Source organism: Anguilla rostrata, chromosome 12 (assembly GCF_018555375.3).
Source record: "Anguilla rostrata isolate EN2019 chromosome 12, ASM1855537v3, whole genome shotgun sequence".
Classification (NCBI taxonomy): Eukaryota; Metazoa; Chordata; class Actinopteri; order Anguilliformes; family Anguillidae; genus Anguilla; species Anguilla rostrata.
The window spans coordinates 18,416,415-18,441,909 of record NC_057944.1 but is presented as its reverse complement, the minus strand read 5'-3'; the positions used below and the strand labels follow the sequence as shown (position 1 = coordinate 18,441,909).

The 25,495-nt window shown below is 42.4% G+C and overlaps 3 protein-coding genes across 3 annotated transcripts; all 3 read right to left on the bottom strand.

Moving 5' to 3' along the window:
• Window positions 1–723: 723 nt before the first annotated feature.
• On the bottom strand, window positions 724–5,345 carry LOC135236260 (extracellular calcium-sensing receptor-like). Its single transcript, XM_064302527.1, has 6 exons — window positions 5,141–5,345; window positions 4,176–4,470; window positions 2,992–3,789; window positions 2,348–2,569; window positions 2,151–2,274; window positions 724–1,871 (listed from the first exon to the last, which is right to left on the bottom strand). Exons 1-6 carry the CDS (start codon window positions 5,329–5,331, stop codon window positions 958–960), a joined length of 2,544 nt encoding a protein of 847 aa, XP_064158597.1. The 5' UTR covers window positions 5,332–5,345; the 3' UTR covers window positions 724–957.
• Window positions 5,346–7,747: 2,402 nt separating this feature from the next.
• LOC135236452 (extracellular calcium-sensing receptor-like) lies at window positions 7,748–12,593 on the bottom strand. Its single transcript, XM_064302851.1, has 5 exons — window positions 12,384–12,593; window positions 11,442–11,736; window positions 10,006–10,803; window positions 9,142–9,565; window positions 7,748–8,860 (listed from the first exon to the last, which is right to left on the bottom strand). The coding sequence occupies exons 1-5, from the start codon at window positions 12,572–12,574 to the stop codon at window positions 7,947–7,949; spliced, it is 2,622 nt and encodes an 873-aa protein (XP_064158921.1). The 5' UTR covers window positions 12,575–12,593; the 3' UTR covers window positions 7,748–7,946.
• A 1,313-nt stretch (window positions 12,594–13,906) lies between these two features.
• LOC135236551 (extracellular calcium-sensing receptor-like) lies at window positions 13,907–17,805 on the bottom strand. The gene is made up of 5 exons (XM_064303003.1): window positions 17,511–17,805; window positions 16,264–17,061; window positions 15,461–15,682; window positions 15,264–15,387; window positions 13,907–14,984 (listed from the first exon to the last, which is right to left on the bottom strand). Exons 1-5 carry the CDS (start codon window positions 17,787–17,789, stop codon window positions 14,071–14,073), a joined length of 2,337 nt encoding a protein of 778 aa, XP_064159073.1. The 5' UTR covers window positions 17,790–17,805; the 3' UTR covers window positions 13,907–14,070.
• Window positions 17,806–25,495: the final 7,690 nt, after the last annotated feature.

Below are 25,495 nucleotides of genomic sequence, written 5' to 3'. Positions count from 1 at the left end.
TCCCTTAGTTGCCACTTACAATCCATAATATCACTTTTGCTGGATGTTTGTACTGAAGCGTGTCTCACGCTGACGTTACTGGTGAATGCTGTGTTTCTAATAAGGGTCAGAAGTGGACAGATTTATTAGTGTGAACTGCTTAGCTCAATCACTCTCGTGAACCTCAGTGAACCCCTGCTGGCTGTGGAGGTGGCAGTAGAAAATAGCTGGATTTTATTTGCACATTCCCAAATCAAGCATATGTAGCAGGTGTTAAGTTTATGCTCAGAAATCAAAATTAACCCTGTAAACCCCTCCTATTGGATGGAGAATGGTTGATGGATAAGCAATAAACAGCATCTGATCATGCAGTGTTTCTTTGAATCCCTGAAAGAAATCAGCTAAATATCTGTGGGGTCCCTTGCAGAATGGCTGGTGGATAAGCAATAAACAGCAGCTGATCATGCAGTGTTCCTTTGAATCCCTGAGAGAAATCGGCTAAATAACTGTGGGGTCCCTTGCAAAAGTCATATTCACACAGGACTTTTCAAGCAAATGATTACGGAAAGGGAGAAACAAAAACAGCTATGCCCTCCCAGCCCTGAAAAACAAGCACGATGATGATGTATATTGTTAGGCTGGCAGCAGACTTCACCCATACACCACACTCCCTCTACAGCACCCAAAAAAGTAGGACTGACTCTGCCTGCCTCCAGCACATGCCCTCTGCAGGCAGACTGAACAATTGAGAAATGTACACAAAACACAAAAAACACGAGAACTCAGATTCATCAATCTTTTATTGGTGGTATGAAATCCCCAATGGTCTGTGGTTGCAGCTAAGTTAATATTAGGGGTAAAAATTGAGATATTTACAGATATATATGTTTTTCACTTTAAGAAATATACATTAGCAGAATAACATAACAAATATTCTAAATACAATCATCCATCAATACTACGGAGTCTTTGTGTGCTTCAAAGAGATTTTGATGGCATTTTCCCCATCATGTGCTTTTTGGTATTTTGCTCCGGCTGAAACAGTATAATGAAACATTTAGGGACAAAAATGCAAACAATCAAGCTAAAGCTGGAAGCTAAAATTGCAAAGATCTCCACAGCTACAGTGAACTTCCCAGGTGAGCTGACATAAGCTGGTATAAAGGTGATCCAGACTGCACAGAATATGAGCATGCTGAATGTGATGAGTTTGGCTTCATTAAAGTTGTCAGGCAGCTTACGGGCTAGAAAAGCAAAACCAAAGCACAATATAGAGAGGAGCCCAATATAACTCAGCACAGCCCAGAACCCGACTGCTGACCCAACATCACATTCTAGAATGATTTTTTCTTTGTAGTGCTTCATGTTCTTGTAGGGGAATGGAGGGGATGTTGTTAACCAAAGTACACAAATAAGGACCTGTATGAGAGTGAAAGCAAGAACACTCAGTCTCTGCTGGGAAGGCCCAAACCACTTCATCACATTACTGCCTGGAAGTGTAGCCCTAAAGGCCATTAACACCACTATTGTTTTTCCCAGAACACAGGAGATGCAGAGAACAAAGGTGATCCCAAACGCAGTGTGGCGCAGCATACAGGACCACTCAGAGGGCTGGCCGATGAAGGTAAGAGAGCAAAGGAAACACAGTTTCAATGAAAAGAGCAGCAGGAAACTCAGCTCTGAGTTGTTAGCTTTCACAATGGGAGTGTCCCTGTGTCTGTAAAACACGGAAGCCACCATGATGGCCAAGCAGGCCCCAATCACCGAACAAGCTGCAAGGATGATCCCCAGAACCTCGTGGAAGGACAAGAACTCAACAGGTTTGGGTAAACATTCATCCTTCTCGGCATTTGACCAGTAATCAGCTGGACAAGTGATGCAGTTCAGGGAATCTGCACAAAAGAGAGAAAACCCTGTTCAGGAGTGAGCTGAAGAAAAACTGAGCCAGTGGGCTTTGGGATGAAACATGGGTTAGTCACAAGTTTTCTGCTTCAAGTCTTTACACCTAAATTAAACTCATCAGTTGTCTGGCATGAACACATAGTGTTTCCCCCAATTTGTGAGAGCCTGCAAAGTCCATTGATTAACATAATCATATTTAGAATTTACTTCAGCTAAATGCAGTATAATTAATGTGCTACACAGACAGGATAATTCTTGCTTCTCTGTACCTGTAGCATTGCTGATTTCTCCCTCAGCACAAGGCACACAGTCGTAGCAGCAGACAGGCTTTCCTCTCTGCACAGCCTTCCGAGTGCCAGGGGGACAGCTCTCACTGCACACTGACACAGGCACCTTCAAACAGATATGACAGCAATAGACATGGAGCCAACTCTGACATGCCACTATGTCTGTCTAATGAAATTACCTGCAGTTGGCTGCCTGCCCAGGTGATATTCTTCTTAATGATGAAAACCTGTCCATCTGGGGCAGATGCATCATAGTGGCCCACAGTCTCAAACTCCATGTGCCCATTCCTCGTCACCTGCCAATTCACCAACTCATAAGTGGCCACTGGATCCCCATTGGCATCAAATGAGACTGTGTACCCGTTCCTGGAAAAGTTAACTTTTCTCAGGTGCTCCATGACCTAATGGGAGGGAGCCAGAGAGGTGATAGTATACCTGCTAGTAACTAGCTAAACTTTCACTCAACCTCCATGTTAACCATCTACTCAGTATTCCCCTATAACCACATCCTCGCTGTTTCGGCAGTGGTATATTTCTTTCCCAGATTTTTGTGCCCAGCTAAAAATTTAGCAGCTCTTTCACGTTCCAGTCAGGATTTAAGTAACTGAATGCTATATATTGGTGTGGCCTTTTAGGTCGTAGGTTATGTGCTATATCTTAAACTGTGACACTCAGTTATTATTTGTAATTTTCACTGTAACATTGAATAATCTCTAAATCAGATAGGATTAGGGCATCAGCCTTATAATACTAATAATAATAATAACAGTGTTTATACCCTTAAACATTTAATAGTTGAAAAATTGTGTGTTGGTCTGTTTACCTGCAGCGGCTCAACCTGGATACTTGTGTTGCAATGTTGTGGAGCTTTAGGTTCGTCTTTGCAGATGATGCTGTGTATGGCATGGGCTATTGCATACACAGCCTTGTACACCATGTTGGAGATGCGCAGCTGGGATGTATCTGTGTAGGGGTTCTGCAGATCTTGCAGATTCTGGTTTCCATCGCATGGTTTCTGACCCGCTACAGTCTGACTTCCCCCCAGGCTGCAGCCGAAAGCGCTCTCCCAGAACTCTGTGAGCAGTGGTGAGTGGGAAACCTGTGCCGGCCCCAGGTCCAACAGGAAGTCTCGCAGCCCTGGAATGACTGAGCGGGGGATGCCGAAGCCGATTGTACCGGCAAACAGACGGAACTGCAACATCATGCGGTCAGTGACCCAGTCCTCACTCCCAATCCACTGGAGTGGGGCCATCAGCCTGCCTTCCAGCTCTGACAGCAAGACCAGCATATCGCCCGAGTCAATGAACGCCACAATGACGCGGGCCGTGGACCTGCTGATGACCTCTGCCACGCGTCGCACTTTTGTGCGGGGATTGGTCCTGTAGAGCGCCTCTGAGTACTCCACACAGATGCCCTCTGCCTGTGCTGCCTGCAGGAAGGCGGCCATCCCGTTGTTCCCATAGTCTGAGTCACTCCTCACCGCCCCGATCCAAGTCCAGCCAAAATGCTTGACTAGTCTAGCCAGGGCAGCTGCCTGGTAGTAGTCACTTGGGATGGTCCTGGAGAAGGTGGGGAACTGCAGCTTGTCACTAAGACAGGCACAGGTGGCAAAATAGCTCACCTATAGCTCCGTGAAAGAAAATATGCACATTATAATTCAGCGCTAATACACTAGCACTGCGCACAAATTTCTGTAGTCATTCAGCAAATTAAAAGTTTCCTGTTGGAGAAATCTAGTCTGCAAGAAATATTTTGGCTATAGGTGTCTATTCACAAAAGCGAAAGTAAGCCCAAATTGCCATGAAAGTGTCAGGCTTATTTTTCAAAAATATTTTCTTTGTGTCTGTTGGCTACATAAAGCCATAATATGAAGACAATATCCTATATATTAATGGCGCATCTCTATATTCATTGCAAATACATTTTTGAATGCAAGGATGATTATATCATAATAATTTCAGGTAATTTATTGGAACATGCAATGGGGACTGGGCAGGTGGAGCTCACCTGGGAGATGCTGAAGGGTCCGAGAATTCTGGACATGGCGATGGTAGGAGTGGAGTTAGAGTCACCCACAACAGCATGCACAGTGGCAGACTTAGAGCAGGACCTGTTGGGAAAGAAAACTGGCTCAATGCCATTGGCCAGCTGGAATGCAACCTTCACGGCTACTGGCACGGAGGCACAGGAGTCATGGATCTGGTAGCCCAGAGTTACACCTGGCAGGAGCTCTGAGCTGTTGTTGATTTCCTTGATGGCAAAAACCATGGTTCTAGCAAAGCGCATTTGTCGGAAGTCCAACCTGTTGTGCAAAAACAATATTAAGAGTCACAAGAATTGAAATAAACATAACGTACAACAAGAAAATGAAATGAAATAATTGAAAATGCGCTTTTTTATTTGATTGGCTATGGTTCATATTTAGATTGAAATAAGAAAGAAGTATTATATGGGCTAACCATGAAAACACACATATTATTTTAAAACGTTTGTCTTGGTACTGGGGTTATAAATAGCCTAAGCTCATTTATATATTTCATATTTATTTGACTTCTAAAATTACAGAACATGTACAGTATATTTCTGAAGTTGCTAAATTTTCTATTTTAATCTAATTGTGACTACGTCACTCTTGCAAGGACATACAATGCCTTATCTTGAGAATGATAGAAAAGATATCTTAGTTTTTTATAACATAAAACGACAACATCGTTTATATATATATAAAAAAATAAAAAAACTTAACAAGCTTTTTTTTTTAAAGATTTGGAGTTAACCTGTTGAGATCATAATATTATAAATGTTGAGCAAATGAAATAACAGTATCTTTAACCTACACTCTGCAATTGATCTAAGTAATTAATTTCACAACATATTTTGTTTATACTAATAAATATGCATTCCCAGAATTTGAACATATGACTGTCTCCACAGTGGCCAGATTGTACAATGTTCTTCCTCGCTTCACTGACCTCCCTGTACACTGCGGTGCTTTGGGTTGGCTGGTATAGTTGTTCTCAGTGTTGATCAATTCGTGGTGGATGGTAAAAACGCCTCCGAGCACAAAGTCTCCATGCTGGGATAAAGACGCAGGCCTGGGGGTCCCCTGCAGTGTGCACTCAGACCCTGACCCTCCCTTTGACAGGGTGAGAGCTCCAGCCATCAGTGCCAGTACCAGTGTGGTCCACATCGCCTCCATGCTTTTATGACAGGGTGTGGTGCTCTCTCATGTTTAAATACCCACCTGGAGTCTTGCCCTCTGAGCTCATGGAGAGATTCCTTTTTGGTTTAAGTACATGCAGAGGAGTGGCTATTTATTATTTACAAACCAACTGTTATGATTCTTTTTTTAGAACATTTTTGTCTCTGATCCTCATTGGATTCCTCTTTTGACCACACAGACACAGTAAATCATCCACAGTAGTAAAGCTGAACTGAGGAGTGTGCTGTAATCTCACTGACACATGAACCAAAAACCTCCATGACACCCTCATGTAGCAGTAACAAGAATGTAAACCTTAGTGTTGTAGCTTCAGCAGTTGTTAGACAGCAAGTTAGAAAGTTATAGCATCAGCAAGTTAGAGAGCTGTAGCATCTTAAAACCGTTCCTCATGACAATTATTTTAAGGGTTAATTTAGTTGGCAAGCATGAGTCAGTACGATAAATCAGGCAAAGGTTTATTATTATTATTATTATTATTATTATTATTAGTAGTAGTAGTAGTAGTAGTAGTCATGGTAGTAGTATTTATTGTATTATTGGTTTGCTGTTTTTATTACGTCATTATTGATATATTGTTGTTCATCATTCTTTTCTGTAATAATAATTATAATAATAAGTAATCGCTTCGTGGTATATATGTTAGCTACAAAATGTAGCCTAGACAGTGCATTCCCAAATGTTAGACTACTATGGGTTGAAAGGTATTGTAGTGAGCTGTGGGGTGGCGGCGTTGGACTAAACTACACCCACTGCGTCACTGCCAACGTGAACAAGGATTTTCCAAATGAGAAGCAACCAGTTTCCCCAAGCGCTCTGTTTGGGCTCTGCGGAACGACTTTAAATAGCAGAGTCATGGAGGCTATAGGCGGAGCTGTGAGGAACTGCTGCTGGTCTGAATTTTCACTAATTTCTGGAACGCTTAAGGTGTGGCATCTGCCCTCATTAGGAGTGGCCGACTTGAAGATAGTTAGAGAGGTTTATTCACTCCTGTGTGGCGGAGTGGTTAGGAGGACTTAACCCAGGCTTTGAGATGGCCAATCCACGTCTGATTTTGGTGTCCTTCAAAAATCTTTTGACAAACTTGGATGTATGCTTTGGGTCATTATCTTGCTGAAAGGCCCAATGACAACCTAAACCCAGACTGGCAGCAGATTTTTTTCACATTATCCTTAAAAATTTTTACAAAATTTTCTTTTTTCATGATTCAATTTATCCAAACTATGTTCCCTGTGCCAGAATCAGCAAAACAACCCCATAGCATTATGCTCACACCTCCTTTTTTAACTTTAGGAACTGTGTTTTTAGGACTGAAGGCCTCTCCCTTCCTTTGCAAAACAAATACAACATTCCTGTGCCTGAAAACCTCCAGTATCGTCTCATTAGGCTAAAGGACAGACTTCCAAAACTCATCCCCATGTTTCAAATGGTCTTGGGCCAACTTCAGTCTAGTTTGGAGGTATCCCTGTGTGACCAATCAAGTTTTTCTTGGGTGATGACCTAGGAGTCCATCATGGTGAAGAGACCACACAATGGTCTTCCATGTATCTTTAAGTCCAGAAGAGAGAAGTTCAGGGACAATTGTCTTCACATAGATCTGGGGGTTCTTGTTGTTCTCTCAACAAGAACATTGTGTTTGTTATGATGTCGCCACAATGTGACAATATGAGTCAAAATAGCCTCTATACTCTCTTAGTTGCCACCTACGATCCATAATATCACTTTTGCTGGATGTTTCTACTGAAGAGTGTTTCATGCTGACATTACTGGTGAATGCTGTGTTTCTAATAACGTTCAGAAGTGGACAGATTTATCTGTGTGAACTGCATAGCTCAATCACTCTTGTGCACCTCAGTGAATCTCTGCTGGCTATGAAGGTGGCAGTAGAAAATAGCTGGATTTTATTTGCACATTCCCAAATCAAGCATATGTAGCAGGTGTAAAGTTTATGCTCAGAAATCAAAATGAACCCTGTAAACCCCTCCTATTGGATGGAGAATGGTTGATGGATAAGCAATAAACAGCATCTGATCACGCTGTGTTTCTTTGAATCCCTGAGAGAAATCCGCTAAATATCTGTGGGGTCCCTTGCAAAAGTCATATTCACACAGGACTTTTCAAGCAAATGATTACAAAAAGAGAGAAACAAAAACAGCTATGCCCTCCCAGCCCTGAAAAACAAGTACGATGATGATGTATATTGTTAGGCTGGCAGCATACTTCACCCATACCTCCCGCTCCGCTCCGCAGCACCCAAAGGAGTAAGACTGACTCTGCCTGCCTCCAGCACATGCCCTCTGCAGGCAGACTGAACAACTGAGCAATTCACACTAAATTCAAAAAACACAATCACTCTGATTCATCAATCTTTTATTGGTGGTATGAAATCCCCAATGGTCTATGGCTCCAGCTAAGTTAATATTAGAGGTAAATATATGGTCCTCAGAGATATTTACAGATATGTATGTTTTTCACCTTAATAAGGATACAGTAGCAGAATAATATAACAAATATTCTAAATACATTCATCCATAAATATTACTGAATCGTTGTGTGCTTCAGAGAGATTTTGATGGCATTTTCCCCATCATGTGCTTTTTGGTATTTTGCTCCGGCCGAAACAATATAATGAAACATTTAGGGACAAAAATGCAAACAATCAGACCAAAGCTGGAAGCTAAAATTGCAAAGATCTCCACAGCCACAGTGAACTTTCCAGGTGAGCTGACATAAGCTGGTATAAAAGTGATCCAGACTGCACAGAATATGAGCATGCTGAATGTGATGAATTTGGCTTCATTGAAGTTATCAGGCAGCTTACGTGCCAGAAAAGCAAAACCAAAGCACAATATAGAGAGGAGTCCAATATAACCCAGCACAGCCCAGAACCCCACTGCTGATCCTACATCACATTCTAGAATGATCTTTTCTTTGTAGTGCTTCATGTTCTTGTTGGGGAATGGAGGGGATATTCTTAGCCAAAGCACACAAATAAGAACCTGTATGAGAGTGAAAGCAAGAACACTCAGTCTCTGCTGGGAAGGCCCAAACCACTTCATCACTTTACTTCCTGGAAGTGTAGCCCTAAAGGCCATTAACACCACTATTGTTTTTCCCAGAACACACGAGATGCAGAGAACAAAGGTGATCCCAAAGGCAGTGTGGCGCAGCATACAGGACCACTCAGAGGGCCGACCGATGAAGGTAAGAGAGCAAAGGAAACACAGTTTCAATGAAAAGAGCAGCAGGAAACTCAGCTCTGAGTTGTTGGCTTTCACAATGGGAGTGTCCCTGTGTCTGTAAAACACGGCAGCCACCATGATGGCCAAACAGGCCCCAGCCACCGAACAAGCTGCAAGGATGATCCCCAGAACCTCGTGGAAGGACAAGAATTCAACAGGTTTGGGTACACATTCACCCTTCTCAGCATTCGACCAGTAATCAGCTGGACAAGTGATACAGTTCAGGGAATCTGCAAAAAAGAGAGAAAACCCTGTTCAGGAGTGAGCAGAATCAAAACAAAGCCTGGGGGCTGTGGGATAAAACATGGATTTGACACAAGTTTTCTGCTTCAAGTCAATACCTAAACTAAACTCATCAGCATTGTCTAGCATGAACACATATGATGTTTCCCCGAATTTGTGAGAGCCTGCAAAGTTCATTAATAAACATAAACATATTGAGAATTTACTTCAGCTAAATGCAGTATAATTAATGTGCTACACAGACAGGATAATTCTGGCTTCTCTGTACCTGTAGCATTGCTGATTTCTCCCTCGGCACAGGGCACACAGTTGTAGCAGCAAACAGGCCTTCCTCTCTGCACAGCCTTCCGAGTGCCAGGGGGACAGCTCTCACTGCACACTGACACAGGCACCTTCAAACAGATATGACAGCAATAGACATGGAGCCAAGTCTGACATGCCAATGAAATTACATTTGAATGTGAAATTACCTGTGGCTGGCCACCTGCCCAGGTAATGTTCTTGTTCATGATCAACACCTGTCCATCTGGAGCAGATGCATCATAGTGGCCCACAGTCACAAAGTCCAGGTGCCCATCCCTCATCACCTGCCAGTTCACCAGCTCATAAGTGGCCACTGGATCCCCATTGGCATCAAAGGAGACTTTGTACCCATTCCTGGAGAAGTTCACTTTTCTCAGGTGCTCCATGACCTGATGGGAGGAAGCCAGAGGACTGTTAGCACACCTGCTAGTAACCAGCTGAACTTCCACTCAATATCTACGTTAACCATCAACTCAGTGTTCCCAAGTAACCACATCCTCACAGTCTCGGCAGTGTATATTTCTTTCCCATATTTTTATGGCCAGCCTCAAAATTAGCAGGTCGTGCACATTCCAGTCAGGATTTTACTGACTGAATATTACATTTTAGTGTGGCCTTTTCGGTAGCAGTTTGTGCGTTATATATTAAACTGTGCTCACTCAGTTATTATTTGTAATTTGCACTGTAACATTGAATGCTCTCTAAATGACACAGGATTAGGGCATTGGTCTAATAATAATACTTATAATAATATTATAATTATTATTATAACAACATTGTTTATACCCTTATCCATTATAGTTGAAAGGTAGTGTAATGGTCTGTTTACCTGCCATGGCTCAACTTGGATACTTGTGTTGCAGTGTGGTGGAGCATCAGATATTTCTGTGCAGATGCTGCTATGTATGGCATGGGCTATTGCATACACAGCCTTGTATACCATGTTGGAGATGCGCAGCTGGGATGTGTCTGTGTAGGGGTTCTGCAGATCTTGCAGATTCTGTTTTCCATCACATGTTTTCCGACCCGCTGCAGTCTGACTTCCCCCCAGGCTGCAGCCAAAAGCGCTCTCCCAGAACTCTGTGAGGAGTGGTGAGTGGGAAACCTGTGCTGGCCCCAGGTCCAACAGGAAGTCTCGCAGCCCTGGAATGACTGAGCGGGGGATGCCGAAGCCGATGGCGCCGGCGAACAGACGAAACTGCAACATCTTGCGGTCAGTGACCCAGTCCTCACTCCCAATCCACTGTAGCGGGGCCATCAGCCTGCCTTCCAGCTCTGATAGCAGGATCAGCATGTCGGCCGAGGCAATGAATGCCACAACAACACGGGTTGTGGACCTGCTGATGACCTCTGCCACGCGTCGCACTTTTGTACGGGGGTTGGTCCTGTAGAGCGCCTCTGAGTACTCCACACAGATGCCTTCTGCCTGTGCAGCCTGCAGGAATGCGGCCATCCCGTTGTTCCCATAGTCTGAGTCGCTCCTCACCGCCCCGATCCAAGTCCAGCCAAAATGCTTGACTAGCCTAGCCAGGGCAGCTGCCTGGTAGTAGTCACTCGGTATGGTCCTGGAGAAGGTGGGGTACTGCAGCTTGTCACTAAGACAGGCACAGGTGGCATAGTGGCTCACCTATCACTCCGTGAAAGGAAAGATGCACATTTTAATCAGTGAATGTGACTTCATTCTAACCAAAAATATTAGCGAATAAATATTTCTGTCTACATACCTAAATGGACTGCATTTATATAGTGCTTTTATCCAAAGCGCTTTACAATTGATGCCTCTCATTCGCCAGAGCAGTTAGGGGTTAGGTGTCTTGCTCAAGGACACTTCGACATGCCCAGGGCGGGGTTTGAACCGGTAACCCTCCGACTGCCAGACAACCGCTCTTACCTCCTGAGCTATGTCGCCCCACCTAACTACTTATGTCTGTCTATTCAGCACTACTACACTTGCACTGTGCACAAATTCATGTAGCCATTCAGCAAATTCAAAGTCTCTTGCAGGATAAATCTAGACTGCAAGAAATATTTTGGCTGTAGGTGTCTATTCACAAAAACAAATATCAGCAGGCATATTATTCAAAAATATTTTTCATTTGTCTGTTGGATCCCTAAAGGCAGAATTTGAACACAATATTCTGTATATTAATGGCTCATATCTATATTTATTTCAAATTCATGTTTGAATGCAAGGGTGATTATATCATAATCGTTTCAGGTAATTTATCGGAACATGCAATGGGGGACTGGGGATGTGGAGCTCACCTGGGGGATGCCGAAGGGTCCGAATATTCTGGACATGGCGATGGAAGGAGTGGAGCTAGAGTCGCCTACAACAGCATGCACAATGGCAGACTTTGAGCAGAACTGATTGGGAAAGAAAACTGGCTCAATTCCATTGGCCAGCTGGAATGCCACCTTCACAGCGACTGGCACAGAGGCACAGGAGTCATGGATCTGGTAGCCCAGAGTTACACCTGGCAGGAGCTCTGAGCTGTTGTTGATCTCCTTGATGGCAAAAATCATGGTTCTAGCAAAGCGCATTTGCCGGAAATCCAACCTGTTGTGAAGAACAATATGCAGAGTCAGAAATATTGACATAAACATAACAGAACATGCAACAAAGGAGTGAAATGAAAGAATTTAAAATGCGCTTTTCTGTTTGATTGACCATGGTTCATGTTTAGATTGAAATAAGAAAGAAGTATTATATGGCCTCACCATGAAAACAGACGGATTATGGTAAAAGGAAATCTTGGTACTGGGGTAATAAATAGCCCAAGCTCATTTATATATTTATTATTCATTTGACTTCTAAAATTACAGAACATGTATATTTCTAAAGTTGCTATGTTTTCTCTTTAACCTAATTGTGACTATATCACTGTTGCAAGGACATACAATGCCTTATTCTGGAAAAGATATCTTTTTTTTTGTAACAATAAAATGCCGACAGCATGTATGAAACAAAAAAAAAATGACAGGCTTGTTTTTTAAGACGTATGAGTAAACCTGTTGAGATCATAATATTGTAAATATTGAGCAATTTAAATAACAGTATATTTAACCTACATTCTGCAATTTATCTGAGTAATAAATTTCACAATATATTTTGTTTATACTAATAAATATGCATTCCCAGAATATGAACATATCACTGTCAACACCGTGGCCACATTGTAAAATGCTCTTCCTCTCTTCACTGACCTCCCCGTACAGTGCGGCGCTTTGGGTTGGCTGGTGTAGTTGTGCTCAGTGCTGATAAAATTGTAGTGGATGGTAAAAACGCCTCCAATCACAAAGTCCCCAGGCTGGGATAAAGACGCAGGCCTGGCGGTCCCAAGCAGTGTGCACCCCGACCCTGACACTCCCTTTTCCAGTGTGAGAGCTCCAGCCATCAGTGCCAGAACCAGCGTAGTCCAGAGTACCTCCATGATTTCAGGACAGGATGTGGTGCTCTCTCATGTTTAAATACCCTCCTGGAGTCCTGCCCCTTGAGCTCATGGAGATATTCCATTTTTGCTTTAAACTCATGCAGAGGAGTGGCTAGTTACTATTTACAAAATGACCAACTGTTATGACCCCATTTTTTAAAATTGTTTTTCTCTTATCCTTATTGGAATCCTCTTTTGACCACACAGGCACAGAAAACCACCCACAATAGTAAAGCTGAGCTAAGGACTGTGCTGTACTCTCACTGACGCATAAACCAAAAACCTCTATGATACCCTGATGCAGCAATAACCTGAACGTAAACTTTAATGCTGTAGCTTCAGCAGTTGTTAGAGAGCATGTTAGAAAGTTATAGCATCAGCAAGTAGGAGAGCTGTATAATCTTAAAACCATTCCAGTGTAACCTTATGACCATTATTGTAAGGGTTAATTTAGTTGGCAAGCATGGGTAAGTACAATAAATAAGGCAAAGGTTTATTATTATTATTATTATTATTATCATTTTTATTATTATTATTATTATTAGTAGTAGTAGTAGTAGTATTTATTGTATTATTTGTGTGCTGTTATTACATCATTATTGATATATTATAGTTCATCATACTTTTCTGTAATAATAATAACAACAAGTACTGACTTTGTGGTATATAGGTTAGCAATAAAATGTAACCTAGACATTGCATTCCCAAATGATAGACTGTTATGGATTGAAAGGTATTTTTGTGAGCTGTGGGGTGGCGGTGTTGGACTAAACTGCACCCACAGCGTCACTGCCAACACGAAAAAGGATTTTCCAATGACAAACAATCAGTTTGGACTCTGCAAAAATATTTCAATTTTATGCTCAGAAATCAAAATAAGCCCAGTACACCCCTCCTGTTGGATGGAGAATGGCTGGTGGATAAGCAATTAACAGCATCTGATCATGCTGTGTTTCTTTGAATCCCAGGGAGAAATCTTTGGGAGTCCCTTGCTAAAGTCATATTCACACGGCTTTTCAATTGAATGACTGCTGAAAGAAAGAACCAAAAGCAGTTATGCCCTCCCAGACCTGAAAATCAAGTATGATGATGATGATGTATATTGTTAGACTGGCATCGAACTTCAGCCATACCTCCCGCTCCACTCTGCAGCACCCAAAGGAGTAGGACTGACTTTGCCCGCATCCAGCATGTGCCCTCTGCAGGCCGACTGAACAATTGAGCAATGTACACAAAACAAAGAAAACAAACGCACTGTGATTCATCAATCTTTAATTGGTGGTATGAAATCCCCGATGGTCTATGGCTCCAGCTAAGTTAATATTAGATGTAAAAATATGGTCCTCAGAGATATTTACAGATATATATGTTTTTCACCTTAAAATGGATATAGTAGCATAATAACATAACACATTTTCTAAATACAATCATCCATCAATACTACTGAATCATTGTGTGCTTCAAAGAGATTTTGATGGCATTTTTCCCATCATGTGTTTTTTGGTATTTTGCTCCGGCTGAAACAATATTATGAAGCATTTAGGCAGAAAAATGCAAACGATCAAGCTAAAGCTGGAAGCTAAAATTGCAAAGACCTCCACAGCTACAGTGAACTTTCCAGGTGAGCTGACATAAGCTGGTATAAAGGCGATCCAGACTGCACAGAATATGAGCATGCTGAATGTGATGAATTTGGCTTCATTGAAGTTGTCAGGCAGCTTACGTGCCAGAAAAGCAAAACCAAAACACAATATAGAGAGGAGCCCAATATAACCCAGCACAGTCCAGAACCACACTGCTGATCCGACATCACATTCTAGAATGATCTTTTCTTTGTAGTGCTTCATGTTCTTGTAGGGGAATGGAGCAGATATTGTTAACCAAAGTACACAAATAAGGACCTGTATGAGAGTGAAAGCAAGAACACTCAGTCTCTGCTGGGAAGGCCCAAACCACTTCATCACATTACTGCCTGGAAGTGTAGCCCTGAAGGCCATTAACACCACTATTGTTTTTCCCAGAACACACGAGATGCAGAGGACAAAGGTGATCCCAAACGCAGTGTGGCGCAGCATACAGGACCACTCAGAGGGCTGGCCGATGAAGGTAAGAGAGCAAAGGAAACACAGTTTCAATGAAAAGAGCAGCAGGAAGCTCAGCTCTGAGTTGTTGGCTTTCACAACGGGAGTGTCCCTGTGTCTGTAAAACACAGCAGCCACCATGAAGGCCAAGCAGGCCCCAGTCACCGAACAAGCTGCAAGGATGATCCCTAGAACCTCGTGGAAGGACAAGAACTCAACAGGTTTGGGCAAACATTCATCCTTCTCGGCATTCGACCAGTAGTCAGCTGGACAGGTGATGCAGTTCAGGGAATCTGCACAAAAGAGAGAAAACCCTGTTCAGGAGTGAGCAGAATCAAAACTAAGCCTGGGGGCTGTAGGATAAAACATGGATTTGACACAGGTTTTCTGCTTCAAGTCTTTACAACTAAATTAAACTCATCAGTTGTCTGGCATGAACACATAGTTTTTCCCCCAATTTGTGAGAGCCTGCAATGTCTATTTATTAACATACACATATTCAGAATTTACTTCAGCTAAATGCATTATAATCAATGTGCTACACAGAGATGATAATTCTTGCTTCTCTGTACCTGTAGCATTGCTGATTTCTCCCTCAGCACAAGGGACACAGTCATAGCAGCAAACAGGCCTTCCTCTCTGCATGGCCTTCCGAGTGCCAGGGGGACAGCTCTCACTGCACACTGACACAGGCACCTTCAAACAAATATTACAGCAATTGACATGGAGCCAACTCAGACATGCCACCATGTCTGTCTAATGAAATTACCTGTGGTTGGCTGCCTGCCCAAGTGATATTCTTCTCAATGATGAAAACCTGTCCATCTGGGGTAGATGAATCATAGTGGCCCACAGTCACAAACTCCATGTGCCCATCCCTCGTCACCTGCCAATTCACCAACTCATAAGTGGCCACTGGATCCCCAGTGGCATCAAATGAGACTGTATACCCATTCCTGGAGAAGTTAACTTTTCTCAGGTGCTCCATGACCTGATGGGGGGAGCCAGAGGGTTGATAGTACACCTGCTAGTAACTAGCTAAACTTTCACTCAACCTCCATGTTAACCATCCACTCAGTATTCCCCTATAACCACATCCTCGCTGTTTCAGCAGTGGTAAATTTCTTTCCCAGATTATTGTGCCCAGCTAAAAATTTAGCAGCTCTTTCACGTTCCAGTCAGGATTTAAGAAACGGAATGCTATATATTGGTGTGGCCTTTTAGGTAGAAGGTTATGTGTTATATCTTAAACTGTGCTCACTCAGTTATTATTTGTAATTTGCACTGTAAAGTTGAATGATCTCTAAATCAGATTAGGGCATCAGCCTAATAATAATAAGAAGAAGAAGATGGTAAATGGTAAATGGACTGCATTTATATAGCGCTATTATCCAAAGCGCTTTACAATTGATGCCTCTCATTCGCCAGAGCAGTTAGGGGTTAGGGGTTAGGTGTCTTGCTCAAGGACACTTCAACACACCCAGGGCGAAGAAGAAGAAGAAGAAGAATAATAATAACAGTGTTTATACCCTTAAACCCTTTATAGTTGAAAAATGGTGCTGGTCTTTTTACCTGCAGCGGCTCAACTTGGATACTTGTGTTGCAATGTTGTGGAGCTTTAGGTTCGTCTTTGCAGGTGATGCTGTGTATGGCATGGGCTATTGCATACACAGCCTTGTACACCATGTTGGATATGCGCAGCTGGGATGTATCTGTGTAGGGGTTCTGCAGATCTCGCAGATTCTGGTTTCCATCGCATGGTTTCTGACCCGCTACAGTCTGACTTCCCCCCAGGCTGCAGCTGAAAGCGCTCTCCCAGAACTCTGTGAGTAGTGGTGAGTGGGAAACCTGTGCCGGCCCCAGGTCCAACAGGAAGTCTCGCAGCCCTGGAATGACTGAGCGGGGGATGCCGAAGCCGATTGTACCAGCAAACAGACGAAATTGCAACATCATGTGGTCAGTGACCCATGACTCACTCCCAATCCACTGTAGCGGGGCCATCAGCCTGCCTTCCAGCTCTGACAGCAAGACCAGCATGTCGCCCGAGGCAATGAACGCCACAACAACGCGGGCCGTGGACCTGCTGATGACCTCTGCTACTTGTTGCACTTTTGCGCGAGGGTTGGTCCTGTAGAGCGCCTCTGAGTATTCCACACAGATGCCCTCTGCCTGTGCGGCCTGCAGGAAGGCGGCCATCCCGTGGTTCCCATAGTCTGAGTCACTCCGCACCGCTCCGATCCAAGTCCAGCCAAAATGCTTGACTAGTCTAGCCAGGGCAGCTGCCTGGTAGTAGTCACTTGGGATGGTCCTGGAGAAGGTTGGGTACTGCAGCTTGTCACTAAGACAGGCACAGGTGGCAAAATAGCTCACCTATAGCTCCGTGAAAGTAAAGATGCACATTTTAAACAGTGAATGTAACTTCATTCTAACCAAGAATATTAGTGTATCAATATGTCTGTCTTCATACCTACTTACTTATGTCTGTCTATTCAGCACTAACACACTAGCACTGTACAAATTTATGTAGCCATTCAGCAAATTAAAAGTTCCCTGTAGGAGAAATCTAGTCTGCAAGAAATATTTTGGCTATAGGTGTCGATTCACAAAAGCAAAATTAAGCCCAAATTGCCATTATTCAAAAATATTTTAATGTGTCTGTTGGCTACATAAAGACATAATACGAAGACAATATCCTATATATTAATGGCGCATCTCTATATTTATTTCAAAGACATTTTTGAATGCAAGGATGATTATATCATAATAATTTCAGGTCATTTATTGGAACATGCAATGGGGACAGGGCAGGAGGAGCTCACCTGGGGGATGCCGAAGGGACCGAAAATTCTGGACATGGCGATGGTAGGAGTGGAGTTAGCATCACCAACAACAGCATGCACAGTGGCAGACTTTGAGCAGGACTGGTTGGGAAAGAAAACTGGCTCTATGCCATTAGCCAGCTGGAATGCCACCTTCACAGCCACTGGCACAGAGGCACAGGAGTCATGGATCTGGTAGCCCAGAGTTACACCTGGCAGGAGCTCGGAACTGTTGTTGATCTCCTTGATGGCAAAAACCATGGTTCTAGCAAAGCGCATTTGCCGGAAATCCAAACTATTGTGAAGAACAATATGCAGAGTCAAAAATATTGACATAAACATAACAGAACATGCAACAAAGGAGTGAATTGAAAGAATTTAAAATGCGCTTTTTCATTTGATTGGCCATGGTTCATGTTTAGATTGAAATAAGAAAGAAGTATTATATGGCCTCATCATGAAAACAAACATATTATTTTAAAAATGTTATCTTGGTATTAGGGTTATAAATAGCCTAAGCTCATTTTTTATTTTATATTTATTTGACTTCTAAAATGACAGGCCATGTACAGTATATTTATAAAGTCGCTAAATTTTCTCTTTTAACCTAATTGTGACTACATCACTCTTTCAAGGACATACAATGCCTTATCTTGAGAATGATAGAAACGACATCTTACTTTTTTTATAACATAATAAAACGACGACAGCGTATATAAAACAAAACAACTTAACAGGCTTTTAAAAAAAGATTTGGACTAAACCTGTTGAGATCATAATATTATAAATGTTGAGCAAATGAAATAACAGTATCTTTAACCTACACACTGCAATTGATCTAAGTAATTAATTTCACAACATATTTTGTTTATACTAATAAATATGCATTCCCAGAATTTGAACATATGAGTGTCTCCACAGTGGCCACATTGTACAATGTTCTTCCTTGCTTCACTGACCTCCCTGTACACTGCGGTGCTTTGGGTTGGCTGGTATAGTTGTTCTCAGTGGTGATCAATTTGTGGTGGATGGTAAAAACGCCTCCGATCACAAAGTCTCCATGCTGGGATAAAGACGCAGGCCTGGGGGTCCCCTGCAGTGTGCACTCAGACCCTGACCCTCCCTTTGCCAGGGTGAGAGTGCCAGCCATTAGTGCCAGTACCAGTGTGGTCCACATCACGTCCATGCTTTTATGACAGGAGTGGTGCTCTCTCATGTTTAAATACCCACCTGGAGTCTTGCCCCCTGAGCTCATGGAGAGATTCCTTTTTGGTTTAAGCACATGCAAAGGAGTAGCTATTTATTATTTAAATACTGTGCCTGTGTGGTCTTTTGACCACACAGGAACAGTAAATCATCCACAGTGGTAAAGCTGAACTGAGGAGTGTGCTGTAATCTCACTGACACATGAACCAAAAACCTCCCTAACACCCCGATGTAGCAATAACAAGAATGCTAACTTTAGTGTTGTAGCTTCAGCAGTTGTTAGACAGCAAGTTAGAAAGTTATAGCATCAGCAATTTATAGAGCTGTAGCATCTTAAAACCATTCCAGTGTAAGCTTATGACAGTTATTTTAAGGGTTAATTTAGTTGGCAACCATGGGTCAGTACAAGAAATCAGCCAAAGGTTTATTATCACTATTTTTATTATTAGTAGTAGTAGCAGTAGAGAGGTTGATTCACTCCTGTGTGGCGGAGTGGTTAGGAGGACTTAACCCAGGCTTTGAGATGGCCAATCCACGTCTGATTTTGGTGTCCTTCAAAATTTTTTGGACAAACTTGGATGTATGCTTTGGGTCATTATCTTGCTGAAAGGCCCAATGACAACCTAAACCCAGACTGGCAGTCTGACAATCTGAGTCAAAATAGCCTATCCAAGATCTATATCATTCAGGTTATCTCTAAAATCTTTGATGAAATTATATGATAATTAATATTAGTAATTTTGATAATTATTCAAAGTTCCAAATTTATAGTTGGATAGTTTAGATAACTAATTTTCAGAGACTGATTTTTAATTTTGAAGTTACACCGCTATGCTTACATAAGTGGTGCCCCATGTGAGAATACAGAAGCATATTCCCTACATAAGTGGTGATCCGTGTTAGGCTATGTAGATATTTCCCTGACAAAAGGAAACACTTAAGTAATTGAGGACTACCAAGTATATTGAAAGCAGGTGTTTCCGCACAGTTGCGGTTCCTCATTTAATTAATTAACATGTGATTATGCTCTTGGTTGTATACAAAAATGCTGGACAAGGCAAGTTTCCAGATAAATGGCTACCATGACTTGAAGAAGAGCAGTGGCTTGATGACATTATAAATAGATAAAGTGGGTGACTGATCAGAATTTTTATGTTTTTATGCAAGGCAAGTTTGATCTAAATTCATTTACAAAATATAGGATTTTGTATAGGATATAAGATGGTATTTCTCTATATAATTGTGCCGCCGTGTTAATACATTTCTACGGTTGCGGGTCCGGCACTCTTCACGGTAAGAATAAATTTTAGGATAACACTTCCGATATTGCTTGTGTCGAAAGTTTTATGACGGAAACAGCGACAGATTTACCCACTAGCCACATCTGTCCAAAATGTAAACAAGTCAGGCAGTTTTCACGGTTGGGAAACATTTTATGACAGCGTACTCCAAAGGGTGGCAGGGGCTAAGGTGATAAAATAAGTTTGTTGTATTCCCGCTCTTGGTCGGGACGGTTTTCCTGCACAGTTTACACACAAAGGTGTTATGATATGTTGCTTATGATGTTGATCGCTGTTATGCTTGATGCACGTCAGGATTCACTGTTTAAAAACTGTTTTTTATGCTGCTGTGCCCTGCCTTGTCAAACTTGAATTAATTAAACTACGAAACTACATCGGTCAGACTTAAAAAAATTTTTTTTTAAGAACTGCCATACTGGCGAGCTGACCTGTCCTTTTTTATCAACAATTTCCTCACCGTCTGCGCTCAATTTCCCACTCCACGCTGTTTCTGTTGTTGTGTCACATGTCGATGGTGCAACCGAACATACACCTGTTAAATGACTGGCTGTTTGCGTGTCACTCGTAACAAGCTCCATTATTAGTCACTCCATGCCGCACGAGCAGCCTCCCTCTCCTCTGTCCTGATTCTTCTAGACCTCTCCGCTGCATTTGACACTGTGGAGCACTCCATCCTCCTGAGATCCCTGGCAGCAACAGGGATCTGCGGCACAGTCCGTGACTGGATTGAGTCTTACCTCTCCGACCGTTCCTTCCAGGTTACCTGGGCGGGTAAGGTATCACCACCCCGTCCCCTCGCCACCGGAGTTCCCCAGGGCTCAGTCCTCGGTCCCCTTCTCTTCTCCTTATACACCAGGTCCCTTGGCCCTGTAATCTCTGCCCATGGCTTTTCCTATCACTGCTATGTCAACAACACACAACTCTTTCTCTCCTTCTCCCCATCGGACACACAGGTCCCTGCCCGCATCTCCGCTTGCCTGAGGGACATCCAGAGCTGGATGGACAATCACCACCTGAAGCTCAACCCGGGAAAGACGGAGCTAATCTTTATTCCTGCTCTAACCTCTCCCCTCCTCAATTTTTCCATTTCCATAGGGGACACCTTAGTGACATCATCACCCTGTGCTAAGAATCTCGGAGTGGTGATGGACAACAGGTTGTCCCTCTCCAAGAACATCGCAGCAGTAAGCCGGGCATGCAGATTTTTCCTGTATAACATCCGGAGAATCCGCCCCTTTCTCACCACCTACTCAACCCAGCTCCTGGTCCAAGCAATGGTACTATCCCGCCTGGACTACTGCAACTCTCTTCTGGCTGGACTACCGGCATCTGCCAGCAGACCCCTGCAACTCATTCAGAATGCTGCAGCTCGTCTGGTCTTCAGCCTCCCCAGACACTCCCACGTCACTCCCCTGCTCACTACCCTCTACTGGCTGCCTGTTATAGCTCGCATCAAATTTAAAACACTGGTACTAGCATACCAGGCAGTCAAGGGATCAGCCCCAGCATACCTCCACAAGATATTCAAACCCTACATGCCAGCCAGATCCCTCCATTCTGCTACCTCAGTATGCCTGGCACCTCCCCCTCTTCGCACCTGCGCTTCCCGAACACGTCTCCTGTCTGTTCTGGCCCCATGATGGTAGAATGACCTCCCCGTGGAGGTCAGAACAGCTGAGACACTGACCCACTTCAAGCGACGACTGAAGACTCACCTCTTCAGGCTGCACCTCTCCCCATCCCTCCCTACCTCCCTGAAAATGACTGTAAGCTTAGGGTTGTAACTAGGTAGCTGTTTTGTAGGTGACTTAGTTAATGCACCTGTCTTAACCCTCTGGGGTCGGGGGCTCCGCCGGCGGAGCTTAACAAGATTAAATGAACTTTTGTTTCTATTTGGATGATTAACTTCACGAGTTGTTATCATACAGACGCAACAAAAACATCGACAGAAACCTTATAATCGCGACTTTCCAATGCGCCCATTGCCAAATAATATGAATTGTTTTAAAAGTTTTAAATTTGATTAATTAAACCATTATGCTTCGTTAATCCTTACTCATTACTATGTGACTTTCGCTCAGCAGGAAGTCCGCCCAAATCGCATTCACATGTTAACGACATTATAATTACTTTCCATAGAAGGAGACTAGGGGAGGGGCGATGCGAGATCCATGTGAGAAGTGCCAAGCCTGCCAAAGCGTGATAGAATGTCAAAGTGTAGCCTGATTCATTTCTTTTGAGGTAAACATTGCGTTTAATATTGGAAAATGGTCCGTCCGGAAGCCGACACTGATGAAGAGCGGTGTCATTTCCAACAGCGAACTGATCCAGCTGAGGATCAACTTCATGAGTAAGTATATTTCTTATGATCATATTGGTAAATATGTGTACTGGATTGCACGTATCTCTGTGTTTGTACGAATATCCAGCAATATGCGCGTTTGTAAATTCCCACACTACGAACGATTCAAACTATTGCATCTCAGAATTATAGGCTAGGCTCTCTGCGTCTGGTTGTGTTAGAAGTAGCAGGTAGACTGTATTTTTTTAGATCATATTGGTAATAAATAGCCCATGCCTGGCGTGTAGTGGCGTCGCTAGGATTCTAAAACTGATGTCCTTGCACAATCGATATTAGCATACTGTAAGTAAATTCGGGAAATAGCAATATAATAACCACTTAGCTAAACAGACCTAGCCTACTTTAGATTGAGGCATTGTTATTGATGAGTTGCTTGTAGTTGAGCAGGAATATCAATGTTTATTAAGTTTACCGAATGTTGTTTCGTTGATAGCTTGCATTATTTGTAAATGTGTGCTGTATTACATTCTCTCTGTGTTTGTAGGAATATTCACTAATATGCGCGCTTGCAAATTCCCACACTACGAACGATTCTAACCATTGCTTCTCAAAATTATAGGCTACCTCTCTGCGTCTGGTTGTCTTTGTTTGGTTCTTTGTTTGTATATGATGTAACCATGTCACATTTCCTAAGTTTTGTTTTCATTAGTTAGTGGTTTATCCCTTTTTTGTAAAGCACATTTAATTTTCACCTGTTGAAGGAAATGTGCTATATAAATAAAGTTTGATTTGATGTCACATTTCCTAACAATTTAGTTTTTATTATATTTACAGAGATGCTGATCAGGAAACACGGCCTAGTTCACCACTAATTAAGAGGCCACACAGGCATTGCAAGAGTACACTAGTCTCATCTCATCTTCCATGCATATAGTTCACTTCAATAAATGTTCTAAAATCAAAAGATGTCTTTGTTTCTGTCTTCTAAATGGCTCATTGAGTCTTTGTCTTAGTGGTGGGGAGGCATGCGGCCAGGTGTGAATAGCCTACTTAGCTGGCAGGTCCTCCTACCCAATGCATATTCATTACAGAAAGACCATTTGCCCTCCCATTCACACCTGGTGGTGAAAAATAGTAGTCACAACACTAACTTTAGCAATTTATTTTATATTTCTCATTGGATTTGCTAAAATATGTTGTCATCTTTTGATACCCAAGACCCTAATGAACACATTTCAGTGATCCAGTTGACAGTTTGTGTGTTTTTAGAGCAATTTACAATCCACATATGATTATGACCTACTTACTGCTGCCATGTTATTGTAGCTGAGTTTGTGCTGAAAACACTTTGGGATCACTGCATATAAAGTTGATGAAATATACACAAATGTCAGAGCATGGCACAATCACAAGTGTGCCTCATTTTACCCTCAGACCCCAGAGGGTTAACTAATGCTTGTATTTTTGCATAGACTGCGTTGTTGCTGTTCTCGTTTGTGTTAGTGTTAAACAGTTTAACCTTCAGGGTCCAAGTTGAACTATGCGGTTGTTCCCTGAACTTGGACTGGTACTTCTCTCTAGGGTTTTCGTCATACTTGTTCCTGGTTATGGTTATACACTTTGTTGTACGTCGCTCTGGATAAGAGCGTCTGCCAAATGCCTGTAATGTAATGTAATGTAATTATCAAGGGATATGATAAGATGTTTATGAGCCAGGGAGGCAACACACTTGAGGTTTGTTCATGCAAATGAACTTTGCGTATTTGTTATGTGCTTTCCTAGTGGTTTGTATTTAATGCATTTAAGTGAAACTTTGGAACATTCTATCGAACAATTTTCATATTGATAAAGTGTCTATCGCGGTACATATCGATATCGTTTTATCGCCCAGGCCTACTTGGAAGTTGTTTTGTGGACAAGCTGGTGGACCCCTTGATTGGGAGCAGCTGGTGGACCCCTTGATTGGCTGGGGAGCTGTGGCTGGCTCTGTTGGAAAGGTGCCATTTTCCTAAGACTCACTGTCTCACAATTCGCTAATAGCACACTAACGTGTTGACGTTATTCAGTCAAACCCCTATTCAAACAGATTGGCTTGCAGAAATGCTAATGCAAGGCATGCATTGTTTTAAGACTCCGTGTCCCACAATCCCACACGCTAACGTGATAACACTACTCAGTCAAACCCCTATTCTAACAGATTAGCTTGCACAAATGCTAATGCAAGACATGGCACGCTATAGTTTTGATGGTGATGTAAACAACTGTAAAATAATAGCACGTTGTACAGCTATCTAGCAAGACAGGCGATTGATAAGTTGGATAACCAGATTAAACAACAAATGCAACGAATAGCAAGAAACCGTGGAGAAGCTAGGACTTGTTTGCAGTTTGTAAACAGCACCCTTCTGTGTTATTATCAGTGAGGAGCTAACAGTTTATTTCCCAGCGTTCACAGATTGCTGATACCTTGTTCAACATGCTTTGGTATAAAAGCGTCTACTAAATACCTAAATTGTAAACTGTATAAGTTACAGTAGCTCAAGTTTATTCGGTGCCAATGAGAAACTAACCTAAGATAGTTACATGCTAAATGTGACATTCATAATCCGGGGGGAATGTTTTTTCCAGCACAAAATACATGGTTAATCGAGTCACCAAGTACTGTTCTGATATACTGCCTTTATTGATTAGTTAAACCCCGCCCCCTCATAACCCCCCACCCCCCTTCCCCAGGGGTCAGGCCAGTGTCAGACCAGGGTCTTGTTTGCAATGATAAGCATTTCTACACATTCCCAATATTATCTACACCCAACTGTGTGCTTCTATCCACAACATACAAAATTAGATAATTTTTTGGCATTAAAATGCTAATGAGTTGTGCCCCAATAGAGGGCTTGATCTCTGGTCATATGAAGATTTTAACAATAAATTATCTATAGATTATCATTCACTGGGTGTTTTTAAAGTTTTTAAAAACAATTATGTATATATGACATTGAAAATATACCACTCAGAAAAGGATTCATTTGGAAGGTCATCTCATTCCGACTTTTTTAAGCCTATGTTTGGTGTTAAAAGCTGTTTAAAATGTATTTAAGAAAATTTTCATGGGTTATTTTGGGCAAATCCTTTAATACTTGTCTATTTACTATAAATGTAAAAGCTAACTTTAGCAT

Excerpts from the sequence above, each read along its gene's own strand:
- LOC135236260 (XM_064302527.1), bottom strand. The coding sequence starts at position 5,331 with ATGGCTGGAGCTCTCACCCTGTCAAAGGGAGGGTCAGGGTCTGAGTGC. Across the intron at positions 2,570-2,991 it reads TCCAGGTTGAGCCGCTGCAG|GTCATGGAGCACCTGAGAAA; the intron begins GTAAACAGACCA and ends CCCTCCCATTAG. Across the intron at positions 2,275-2,347 it reads GGGCAGGCAGCCAACTGCAG|GTGCCTGTGTCAGTGTGCAG; the intron begins GTAATTTCATTA and ends ATCTGTTTGAAG.
- LOC135236452 (XM_064302851.1), bottom strand. The coding sequence starts at position 12,574 with ATGGCTGGAGCTCTCACACTGGAAAAGGGAGTGTCAGGGTCGGGGTGC. Across the intron at positions 10,804-11,441 it reads GACCCTTCGGCATCCCCCAG|GTGAGCCACTATGCCACCTG; the intron begins GTGAGCTCCACA and ends ACGGAGTGATAG. Across the intron at positions 9,566-10,005 it reads TCCAAGTTGAGCCATGGCAG|GTCATGGAGCACCTGAGAAA; the intron begins GTAAACAGACCA and ends TCCTCCCATCAG.
- LOC135236551 (XM_064303003.1), bottom strand. The coding sequence starts at position 17,789 with ATGCGCTTTGCTAGAACCATGGTTTTTGCCATCAAGGAGATCAACAAC. Across the intron at positions 17,062-17,510 it reads GTCCCTTCGGCATCCCCCAG|GTGAGCTATTTTGCCACCTG; the intron begins GTGAGCTCCTCC and ends ACGGAGCTATAG. Across the intron at positions 15,683-16,263 it reads TCCAAGTTGAGCCGCTGCAG|GTCATGGAGCACCTGAGAAA; the intron begins GTAAAAAGACCA and ends TCCCCCCATCAG.